The sequence below is a fragment of the Candoia aspera genome, chromosome 2 (assembly GCF_035149785.1).
Source record: "Candoia aspera isolate rCanAsp1 chromosome 2, rCanAsp1.hap2, whole genome shotgun sequence".
Lineage (NCBI taxonomy): Eukaryota > Metazoa > Chordata > Lepidosauria > Squamata > Boidae > Candoia > Candoia aspera.
The window spans coordinates 3,164,864-3,176,494 of NC_086154.1; the positions used below are offsets into that span (position 1 = coordinate 3,164,864).

The 11,631-nt window shown below is 45.9% G+C and overlaps 1 protein-coding gene across 2 annotated transcripts; it reads right to left on the reverse strand.

Annotated features, from left to right (window-relative positions):
- Positions 1–5,453: 5,453 nt before the first annotated feature.
- Positions 5,454–10,351, reverse strand: LOC134491940 (zinc finger protein 436-like). 2 transcript variants are annotated; one of them, XM_063296026.1, is made up of 5 exons: positions 9,915–10,351; positions 9,488–9,602; positions 9,298–9,365; positions 8,429–8,558; positions 5,454–7,356 (listed from the first exon to the last, which is right to left on the reverse strand). In XM_063296026.1, the coding sequence occupies exons 1-5, from the start codon at positions 10,329–10,331 to the stop codon at positions 6,131–6,133; spliced, it is 1,956 nt and encodes a 651-aa protein (XP_063152096.1). In that variant the 5' UTR covers positions 10,332–10,351; the 3' UTR covers positions 5,454–6,130. The 2 variants fall into 2 exon arrangements, with proteins under 2 accessions (XP_063152096.1, XP_063152097.1); XM_063296027.1 differs by having other exon boundaries at positions 5,455–7,353.
- Between the last annotated feature and the right edge of the window lie 1,280 nt (positions 10,352–11,631).

An 11,631-nucleotide genomic window follows, 5' to 3' on the forward strand; every position in this document is an offset into this window, starting at 1 on the left:
TGCTATATGCCAGCAAATTTGGAAAACACAAGAATGGCCATCAGATTGGAAAATATCAACTTATATTCCCGTACCAAAAAAGGGGAACAGTAAAGAATGTTCAAACTATCGAACAGTGGCACTCATTTCACATGCCAGTAAGGTAATGCTCAAGATCCTGCAAGGTAGACTTCAACAGTTCATGGAGCGAGAATTGCCAGATGTACAAGCTGGGTTTAGAAAAGGCAGAGGAACTAGAGACCAAATTGCCAATATCCGCTGGACAATGGAAAAAGCCAGGGAGTTTCAGAAAAACATCTATTTCTGTTTTATTGACTATTCTAAAGCCTTTGACTGTGTGGACCATAACAAATTGTGGCAAGTTCTTAGTGGTATGGGGATACCAAGTCATCTTGTCTGCCTCCTGAAGAATCTGTATAACGACCAAGTAGCAACAGTAAGAACAGACCACGGAACAACAGACTGGTTTAAGATTGGGAAAGGAGTACGGCAGGGCTGTATCCTCTCACCCTACCTATTCAACTTGTACGCAGAATACATCATGCGACATGCTGGGCTTGAGGAATCCAAGGCTGGAGTTAAAATCGCTGGAAGAAACATTAACAATCTCAGATATACAGATGATACCACTTTGATGGCTGAAAGCGAAGAGGAACTGAGGAGCCTTATGATGAAGGTGAAAGAAGAAAGTGCAAAAGCTGGCTTGAAACTAAACCTCAAAAAAACCAAGATTATGGCAACCAGCTTGATCGATAACTGGCAAATAGAGGGAGAAAATGTAGAAGCAGTGAAAGACTTTGTATTTCTAGGTGCAAAGATTACTGCAGATGCTGACTGCAGTCAGGAAATCAGAAGACGCTTAATCCTTGGGAGAAGAGCAATGACAAATCTCGATAAAATAGTTAAGAGCAGAGACATCACACTGACAACAAAGGTCCGCATTGTTAAAGCAATGGTGTTCCTCGTAGTAACATATGGCTGCGAGAGCTGGACCATAAGGAAGGCTGAGCGAAGGAAGATCAATGCTTTTGAACTGTGGTGTTGGAGGAAAATTCTGAGAGTGCCTTGGACTGCCAGAAGATCAAACCAGTCCATCCTCCAGGAAATAAAGGCAGACTGCTCACTTGAGGGAATGATATTCAAGGCAAAACTGAAATACTTTGGCCACACAATGAGAAGTCAGGACACCCTGGAGAAGATACTGATGCTAGGAAAAGTGGAGGGCAAAAGGAAGAGGGGCCGACCAAGGGCAAGGTGGATGGATGATATTCTAGAGGTGACGGACTCGTCCCTGGGGGAGCTGGGGGTGTTGACGACCGACAGGAAGCTCTGGCGTGGGCTGGTCCATGAAGTCACGAAGAGTCGGAAGCGACTGAATGAATAAACAACAAAATCTCTTTTCTCTATTTACCCTTATATTACCATTATTTCTATTTAATTAATTCATTAATATAAAAAACCCATAGTCATAGCTTCATTTTTTTCAGTTATAAGCAGGTAATCCAGAAGTGGTTGCCATAATTCCTTAAATCTCAAACGCATTTTTATCTTTCATCAGAAAGGTCAATTTTGCCATTTGTGCGTAATCTAATAATTTAATCATCCATTCTTCTATTGTTGGTATATAATCTCTCTTTCAATGTTCAGCATATAAAATTCTTGCTGCAGTAATCATATATAACAACAAATCTTCATATTTTTTTCTTAGTTCTCCCTCCACTATTCCTAATAAAAATAATTCTGGGTTTGTTTTACTATATTTACCTTCAAAATTTTTTGAATAATCATATATATCTGTTCCCAATATTTCAGTTTTTGAAGGAACTCGGCAGGTAGGTTGTTCCAAACTTCTTGGAGAACCAACCACCGATCTCCTGTGGATGTTGGTTGCCTCAAATCCTTCTGTCTCTTCATGTAATCTCAGACAGACTTGATGATGTTGATCAGGGCTCTGTGGGGGCCTGTCAGGACCAGGCGTGCCTCTGGCTTGGAATTAGTTTCACTTTCCGAGTCAGAGGAGGAATTAGAAATTTTCTGTGCTGGAGTTGGAGAAACGAAACTACAGCATGACTCAGCAGAGCAGGAAGAATCCACGATGCCGATTGGGTGAGATCCGGAGGGGGATTTGAATACACCAATCAGCACCCGCCAGAGACGTGCTGAAAAGCGCGTGAAGGAAAAGACAGCCCAATTGGCTGCAGGAGACTCCAAGCGCACCAAGGAACAGGATAAAAGGCAGCCGCACAGACAGCGTGCTGCCAGAGACAACCGATCCTCTAGACCTGCAGATCTGGAAGAAGACTCCCTACTGACTTCAGAAGTGGCGTCTGTGTTTGAAGAAGCAGGATCACCCAGCGTGAATTCTGAGGAAGGGGTTTTCAGGCCAACTGCAATTGAAGAACCAGCGTCGCCCGAGCCCGGCAGCCAGCACCTTGCCTCCAGCTTTGAAAACTCGCGTTTGCCTCAGCAGAGCAATCAAGCTGAGGGCTGTTCCAGATTTACTCCAGTTCGAGATCTGCGGCCTCCAGTCCTTGTGTTCCAGTGGGATCCTGTCTTCTTTCCAGATAATACCTAGTGCTGCCTTGCTACATTGTCTACTGTAGCCTTGATTACTCCAGTCTCCTTACTTAAGGACTGATTACTTGTAAATAGTTCTTAATGAAGAGTTTTACTGAGAATTGATCTGGTGCATGGTCTGAACAGGACAGGGCCAAACCATCCCTTCCAGGACTCCTTGTTCTTTACACTGAAGGTAGTTCTTAATGACATTGGCTGTATGTTTGGGATCATTGTCCTGCTGCAGAATAAATTTGGGGCCAATCACATGCCTTCCTGATGGTATGGCATGATGGATTAAGTATTTGCCTGTATTTTGCAGCATTCAGGACACCATTGATCCTGACCAAATCTCCAACTCCATTTGCAGAAATACAGCCCCAAACTTGCCATCTGCTAATGTTATGCTTCCTTCTGTAGTTTCATTTAGCTCACAAAAGTCATGTTTGTTCCCACATAGATGCCTGCTGGCCCCCGAATCAATTACCCATCGTCTAGGACATTTATTGGTATCAGCTTTATAAACAGTGTGTAAAGCCTTTTCGCCTTTAAAAAATTTTTCCTTGCATTTGTCCTTGAAAAAATTCTTCTTGTCCTTATTTCTGCAGAACCTTGCAATATGTCCTGGCTTTTTACATGAATTAGTTAATGGCCCTTGTACCTGTCCCTTCGTTTTTCTGATGTGTCACTGATTGCTCTGGCTCATGTTTACCCTTTGTTGCTAGGTAACTTATGTCTCTGCCAGGCTCTCTATTGTTATGCAGATTCTTTTGCTTTCCACATTCTGATCTGATCTCTCCTAGAAGCTGAGAAAAAAATTTCCCTTCTAAATTTAGGCCAGCAATAAATGGGAAAAATCTGTTTGGTAATGTACTCAGCACAAAAGACATCTAAAGTTTTTCGTTCATGAGATTCTGGACTGTGCTCAGCTGATCAAAGACTGCCTGCAGCCTGATCAGGTGGTCATTTACATTTCCATTGTTTTCCAAATTGCATGCATGCAGTTCTCGTAACAGAGATCACTTTTTGATCATCAGCTTCTGAGTATAGGGTGCATAAATTCTCAATCATTTCCTTTGCAGTAGAAATATTTTTAATCTCTGCTAATCTGTGATCTGGAAGAGATCTAGCAATAAGAATTTTAGCTCTCTTATCCTGTTTCTTCCACTGTCTTTCGGCTTCCTCCCCATCCTCTGGTTTAGGTTCTGGTAACTCCAGAACATCTAAACAATCTTCAAAATCTAGCTGCCCCCTCAATCTGAATAGCCACACTGAGTAATTATCCTCAGTCAATTTTGGTATGGGGGGAACTCCCTCCTCTCTCTCCATTGTTCAGAGAGAGAGAAAATTCTGAACCTTGCCTTTTAAATGTGCAAGTGGCTTTCTTTTTGGCTGTGAGGCCAAATCCCTTTCAAACCATCAGTTCTTGGTCAGTATACTGGACTCTGCTCAGCTGCACTGGTTTTGTCCTGGGCCCATAACCCTTGATGGAGTTTTTAAAGGTTAATAAAAGAACTCCGAGCAGCTAACAACAATCTTGCAGAGTAGAAGCATGAACCAAAGGAGAACTTGCACATTAAGCTTAATTACGTTCAGAAATAAATTAAGTCTTCACACAGTAGTTAGATGAAGGAAAATAGAGATAGCTTACATTTATTCAGTAGATCTGGATACGAGTAGATTCATAGTAGGTAAAGGTAAAGGTTTCCCTTGACATGAAGTCCAGTCGTGTCCAACTCTAGGGGGCGGTGCTCATCTCCATTTCAAAGCCAAAGAGCCGGCGTTTGTCCATAGACAGTTCCGTGGTCATGTGGCCAGCATGACTACACGGAACGCCGTTACCTGCCCGCCGAAGCGGTACCTATTAATCTACTCACATTTGCATGTTTTCAAACCGCTAGGTTGGCAGGAGCTGGGACTAGCAACGGGAGCTCACCCCGTCACACGGATTCAAACCACCAACCTTCCAATCAGCAAGCTCAGCAGCTCATTTCATAGTAGAAAGTACTTAATCATCACTGGTTCATTGTAGACATTTTTATGGAAGTAGAAATGTCTACGTGCAAGCAAGATGAAAGGAGAGCTGCATTCTGCAGCACCTCCTGCTTGCAGGTGTGCCAAAAAGTAAAATATTGTTAATCCCGAAACCTGAGGAGGAGGAAGTGGAAATCAGGTGACCCATGTGACATCCCATAAGCACAATGGAGATGCATTTAAGGAGAAACAACAGAGAGGAAGGGAAAAAAGCTGTTGCACTAGAGAAAGGAAACGAACAATAAAACTAGAGATGAGGAGGGGAAGGAGGAAGGAAGGAAGGAAGTCCTGTAGGGGCCTTAGAGAAAGGGCTAAATTGCAGGAGATAAGCAGAGTATCAAAGATAAGTCACCCCACAAATCCAGAGTTAAATTTAGGATTAAGGATTGGCAAATGTTTGGCTGCCTGATCTGATTGGATGGAATTTTGAGATTGATTTTTCTGGCTTGTACTGTCCTTTGAAGGGCTTGTAATAATTATCACGATAGTAAGTGGTTCAGGTGCTGGACGAGAAACCAGGAAACCATTGGTTCTAATCCACCTTAGGCATGGAAGCCTAAGTGACTTTGGGTGACTGTCACTCTCTCTCAGCCAACTCACCTCACAAGGTGGTTATGGGAAAAATAGGAGGGGGTATTCACCATGAGTTCTGGTGTCCTTTTTAAAGAGAGGGTTGGCACCCCTAGCCAGCTGAGCCAAGGAATCAGCCGTCTTTCATCATACTTTCTCTTCTAAGTCAGAAAAACTTACATTGGATCAATCAGTAATGGTTCAAACTCTCTTCTAGCCCAGACAATCTCTGCTTTGGACGGGATTCCAAAGTACTTATGGGGCTGGACTTCAACCCAAGCCCTGGACGCAACCATGGCTCCATAATTAGGTGGAGAATATTATTTGGGATCTCTGGAACATTGCCAGTGTTCCCGTCCTGCCCCACTGCATGTGTAAAAAGTGCTTTTAGAGAGAAAGAATGAAGTTAGGAGACTGACACTTTGTAAACCAATTCTGGAGACTAGTCCTTGAAAGAAAGAAAACCCAAAGATCATCTTTATTTAGGAAGTTACACGGCGACAGCAAAGCCGAGGCTGCCCATCTGTGTCTTCGAACCGGGATGGCGTTTTCTTCATCCCAAGAGAGTGAGGAAGCCAGAAGAGTAAGTGTTGACAGCCCTCATAATTAACAGTCTGTTCCACTGGAGGGATAACAGGAGTGATGTGCAAATTAAGCATTGGGCTGCGAAGAGAGCAAAGTCGAAGTGCGCAGTCACTCTACTGTCCCTGTGTCAGGTGCTTCTAGTGGCCAATAAATTGAGAGATGCAGAAAGAAAATGGTTCCAATGCGGGTCTTCCAAAAAAGACGAGATTCAGGGCACTGTGTGGACAAATGCTCAACATCGCTCAAGTAATCAGCTGTAATTATTGTTCTCCATTCTCTTTGCCATCATTGTTCCTTCTTATCTTTCATTCACGAAAATTCCCTTTTTCCATGGTAATAAACTGTTTAGGACTGTAGTCTCCAAAATGTTTGACACGCAGTTCATTTATGCAGTTCTATTCTTTTTGTTTTTATGGGTTTCTCTTGAATGAATTTTTCTATGCTCATAAAGCGACTGATGTTGAGTAAATCCCTTTCCACACACCATACATTTATATGATTTCTCACCAGTGTGGATCCTTTTATGGGAACTGAGGGAACTTGACTCAGTGAAGCATCTTCCACACTCCATGCACTTATATGGTTTCTCCCCAGTGTGGATTCTGCTATGCGCAGTATAATTATGTTTTTGACTGAAGCGTTTTCCACATTCCTTGCATTCATACGGTTTCTCCCCAGTATGGATCCTTTTATGGGAAGGAAGGTGTTTTTGAGAGCGGAAGCTCTTTCCACACTCCATGCATTTATATGGTCTCTCCCCAGTGTGGATTCTGTTATGTACTATATAATGATATTTTTGTCTGAAGCTCTTTCCACACTTGAGGCATTCATATGGTTTCTCACCTGTGTGGATCCTTTTATGGGAAATAAGAGCACTTGAAGCCCTGAAGGTCTTTCCACACTCCTGGCATTTATATGGTTTTTCCCCAGTGTGGATCCTTTTATGGTAAGTGAGGGAACCTGACTCAGGAAAGTGTTTTCCACACTCCATGCACTTATATGGTTTCTCCCCAGTGTGGATTCTGTAATGTACAGTATACTGATATTTTTGACTGAAGTTCTTTCCACACTTGAGGCATTCATATGGCTTCTCATCTGTGTGAATCCTATTATGGGAAGTAAGGCCTGTTGCAAAATGGAAGCTCTTTCCACATTCCTTGCATTCATATGGTTTTTCCCCTGTGTGGATCCTTTTATGAGAAGGAAGATAACTTGAATTTTTGAAACTCTTTCCACACTCTGTGCATTTGTAAGGTTTTTCTCCTTCTTGCATTCTTTGACGTAAAGTAACACGGAAGGTCCTTCTGGAGCATTTCCCACTTTCATTTTGGTTTTCTACAGCGTGGCTTCTGCGACAGTCACATAACCCCAATTCATCTTTGAGTATTCTTCCGCACCCTGGACATGCTCCTTTTTCTTGGTGATCCTCTCTGGCCAAGAAGACACTGATATCTGCAGACTGAAAAGTAGAGCATTTCCCCAGCCTCGCTTTTAAAAGGTTATCCACAGGCCTTTGCTTTCCAAACATCTTTTCCGCAACTTCCTTTCTGGCTGTTGGCAAAGGTGCTGCCGCCTCTTGGCCGGAATCCTCCGTCTCCCATCCATCACCTGCTTGGAACAGGAAAAAAGAAAAGGTGACGCCAACTGAGGTGCAAAAGGGGTCAAGCGCCACTGATGCATCCCTCATTTCAACATGACCAAAACTTCCCCCTCCCCCCAGCTCTTCTTCCTTTTAGCTCTTTTTGTCATTCTTCGGCCTGCTTCTGTCAGGGCATGTTCAAAACACGGTGCTATGCTTGGTATTGGGTTGATACAAGATCTGCCATAGGTTTCCCTCTTGCCCTCCATGCTGCAGAATGCAAACCTGAAACCTTTCGGGATGATCATTTCAGATCTCAGAGCACCTCAAGTCTACTGCTGCTTCAGATTCAGGTCTCAAGCAGTTACATCCTTCTGCTAATCCTTGTGCGACCATTAGGACTTCCAAATGCCATAATTAGACACAGAGAAACATAACGAGGAGTTCAGGAAGAATCAGGGGTAACATCCAAGGCAGTATCAGGAAAAAACCTAACATTTATTGGAGGGGGGCCAATTGCAGCAGAGACCTGAGAGAACTAAATCCATTCTGAAAATCGTCCTTTTCTTCCTGCCCAAACTAACCTCCATTTGCTATTCATTTTTCTCTTCCCAAAATCACATGCTTGCAGAGAAAAAATCCTAGAGTTCTTCTGTTAACCCTAAACAGCATGTTTGCAATGGAGAAACGGCACCTTTTCGCCCCTAATCCCACAGCTCAGGACAGAAACGAAAAGGAAGAAGAGGCATCCACCCAAGAGCCTGAAGAAATGACAATCCTTCCTAGGATAGACAGGGAGGCATCTGGGCCCAAAAAGCTGAAATCAGCGTGATGGAGTTGAGCATCTCCTCAAGCCAAGGAGTGAGTTTGTCTCTGCTATCTTGAAACACAAATGGAAAAATTCACGAGAAATGGCATGAGATGCATCTAAGCAGAGAGCCATTGACCTCTTTCCTTCCTCAGAGCCGGAGAAAGCCAGACCTTTTCCTTCTCCCCCCCAAGAGATGACATCTGGTTCGAGATTTTTTAAGAAGGAACAGCTGATGGCATCTGACTGCCAAATGTCTTCCCGAACTCTCTGAGTGGAGAGTAGCAAACCCTTACCCAGAGAGGCCACGTTCCTATAATTCTCCAGCATGACTTCCCGATGCAGCGCTTTTTGGCGAGGATCCAGCCGAGACCACTCCTCCTCGGAGAAACACACGGCCACCTCCTCGAAGGACACAGGACCCTCCTGAACAAGGGGAAAAAGAACAGAACAGGCCCAGGACCTTCTCCAAGATCTGTCCTACTGTTCACACATTCCCAGAGCAAAGATATGCACTAACTTAAATGGCGATGCTTGGTTGGTTTCCAAGCCTTGGGTTAGAAAAGGACAGAGCCAAACGCCTTTGACTGAAGAAATACTTCAGGCAGGTTTTATCAATTTGATTGATTCTGCAGGACTGTCAGTGCCATTGTCTTACCTTTGATTGATGCACAATTTTTTTTATTACTTATTGTTAAAAAGCCTTTTTAAAGATAGTAATGCATTTGTTTATTTTTGAGCAGCCTTGCACAATTCCAAGTCAAAGAATTAAAAAAACAATGGTTCTCTGTTTAGCAGTTGCTACCACGGTGATAACGCTATCCCTATCCCTTGAAGGATTTTTCAAAAAGTTATTGATTGTAAACTAATACTAGGAAGACTAACTAGCAGAAGAAGAGTTACATACTGGTCTTTGAAAAAAAGATTTCCTAGAAGAAACTCAGGGTGGACATTACAAACAATTGCATCACAACAACAGACTTCGGAGGCTAACCTGACTGAGAGCAACTCAAATCTTCTATGCCCCATTTCATCTTGCTCAGGAACAAAATACCCGAGCCAAAACAAGAGGGAAAAATGGAAGGAGAAAGTGCTATGTTCCCAAGATTGATTTCCTGAAGGAAAAGGAGGATACAAGTCTAATCAATACATTTCCGTCCCTTACGTGAGTTGAAGGTTCAACCACTGGTTCAGCTCCACCATAAACAGCAGGCAACTTTCTCTGAGTCTTCCCTGTGAAAGACACAGAATTTTAAAATGCATAGTTAATAAATTAGGAGGAGGTACTCTACAGAAGAGAACACACAGAGAAGATGAGACAGCTGAGAATGGGGAATGGGAGGACCTTCAATTACCTGCTGAGGTGTCCTGACCTGGATCTTCCTGAGAGATCCTCCCGAAAAACAGCTCCGGAGGGGGATTGGATGGATTCCTCCTTCCCTCAGGATCTCTGACGTCCACACTGAAGGACTTGAAATAGTAGGCAGGAGAAAAGAAGAAGAATTAATGGACATCGCACAACATGAAGGGGATTCTTGTCCTCTGAACACAACTTCAAAGTCCCCAATGTCCCTCAGTCAGGCTGGAAAGTAAGAAAGGGATCAAGGTTGTCCCCAGTCTGTCTTCTGGAATGGATAACGGAACAATGTCCTACAAGAATTAGGGAAACATCTCCACATAGTATGAATGCCAGAGAACTCTTGAAAGGAGGGGTTAAGGATTCAAACACATTGTTTTTTCCTTTCAACCCCCTTCTGGGCTCCCAAGATGAGGGTCTCTCACCTGCAACCCGACCTGCCCCTTCTGCTCCTCTGCCTGGCTCAGGAGGAAGCCCTCGGCCAGGGCCACCGCCTGGCAGCTGGTCTCTGCTCCGCACTCCCGCACCCAGCGCTCCACCTGCAGGGGCAGCAGGGCCAGGAACTGCTCCAGAACAACCAGGTCCAGCATCTGCGCTTTGGTGTGTTTTTCTGCTCTCAACCATCGACTACACAAGGAGTGGAGTCGGCTGCAATGTCCTTGGAGATCCTCGGCCTCCTGATATTGGACGCTCCTGCAGTTCCAGGGCTGAAGTTCTGAACAGACGGTTTCCTCCTCCAGGATCTTCTGCCCAGTTCTTGCCCAGTTCTCCCCACAGCTCCCAGGCTGAAGAGGAGAAGGGCCTTTTCCAGTTCCCACACCTGCTAAAGGTCGTCCCTCCATTCTTTTTCTGCCCTGTAACACAACTCCGAATCGGTCTCAGGAATCTTGTGGGTCTCCAAAGGCCTTTTCATTCATAGGACCTTCCTGTGGCCGCAGGAGTGACCAGAGCAGGCCATTCAGCCCCCTTTGCCCAAGAGCTAATTTTGTCTGTAGGTGACGATGTACAAATGGCTTCTGGTATCTGTATCTGAGATGGAAAAGAAAACAAATTCCAAGAATTAGAAAGTGGTGGACTTAACCCTGGAGCAACACTCATCCCAATGGAAGGAAATATTTCTCTGAGCCGTTATAGATTGCAGTGGCATTGAGCAGATTGGTCATCTGTGTGTGTGTGTGTTGCAAAATATGCGATTGGGTTCCATCAAGGGTTTGGAATACCCAAGAAATGCATTTCGGAGCATTTTCTGTTACTTTTTTTTCCACAAGGAAGGGCTTCCTTTCTAAAAACCTAGATCGACATTCACCTACAAGCAGGGTTCACACAACGTGCCAAGCCCCCAACACAAGGAAAGCCCCGTTCCCGTCACGCGTCGTGCCGGCGAAAGGACCCCGCTTAGGCCGTCCCGTTCCCCTTCTTCAGGGTCCGCCTCTCACGAGCCTTCAACCCGCCCGGAGCCCGGACCGGCCGCCCCGCCGCAGGGCCCGACAGACCGGGGCGGGAGGCGCCGCCCTCGCCCGCTCGCCCTCCCGAGCCGCGCTGGACGGCCGGGGACCCCGCCGGCTGAGCCCAAAGGGTTAAAGGGAGGGAGGGGGGCGTCCTAGAGGGGCACGGCCCGGTGCGTCACCTCCTTCCCTCCCTCCCTCGCCTGCAAGGCTGCCTCTGGCATGCGCCCTCCAGTGGCCCAGCGCTGAAGCGCAGGGCGCCCCCTTCCCTTTGCAGAGGAGCCCCCTGGTGGATTCTGCGTGCAGTGCAGGTGCTCATGCAAAGCGGGGAGAAATGGGGCATTTTCCGGGGGGGGGGTGGCCAGGAGGAAGGGGGCTTCTTCCCCAGCCACCTCCAGAATGAGCAAAGCTGCTGAGCTCATACTCAGCATACCCCACCCGGCTCGCGGCGGGAGCGCAGGCGCGGAGTCTCCGGCGGCGCCCTCCCAGCGGAGCCGCTCCCTCCCCCGCCTGCTGAGCCCAAAGGGTTAAAGGGAGAGAGTGGGGCGTCCTAGAGGGGCAAGGCCTGGCGCGGTCACTTCCTTCCCTCCTTCCTCTGCAAAGCCGCCTCTGGCATTCGCCCTCTAGTGGCCCAGTGCTGAAGCGCAGGCCGCTCCCTTCCCTTTGCAGAGGAGCCCCCTGGTGGATTCTGCGTGCA

Bases quoted from the DNA above. Each gene is read 5' to 3' on its own strand.
- LOC134491940 (XM_063296026.1), bottom strand. From the start codon at position 10,331: ATGGAGGGACGACCTTTAGCAGGTGTGGGAACTGGAAAAGGCCCTTCT. The intron at 9,366-9,487 runs GTAATTGAAGGT...TGTCTTTCACAG, and splicing joins AGGTCAGGACACCTCAGCAG to GGAAGACTCAGAGAAAGTTG. The intron at 7,357-8,428 runs GTAAGGGTTTGC...TCCTGTTCCAAG, and splicing joins TAGGAACGTGGCCTCTCTGG to CAGGTGATGGATGGGAGACG.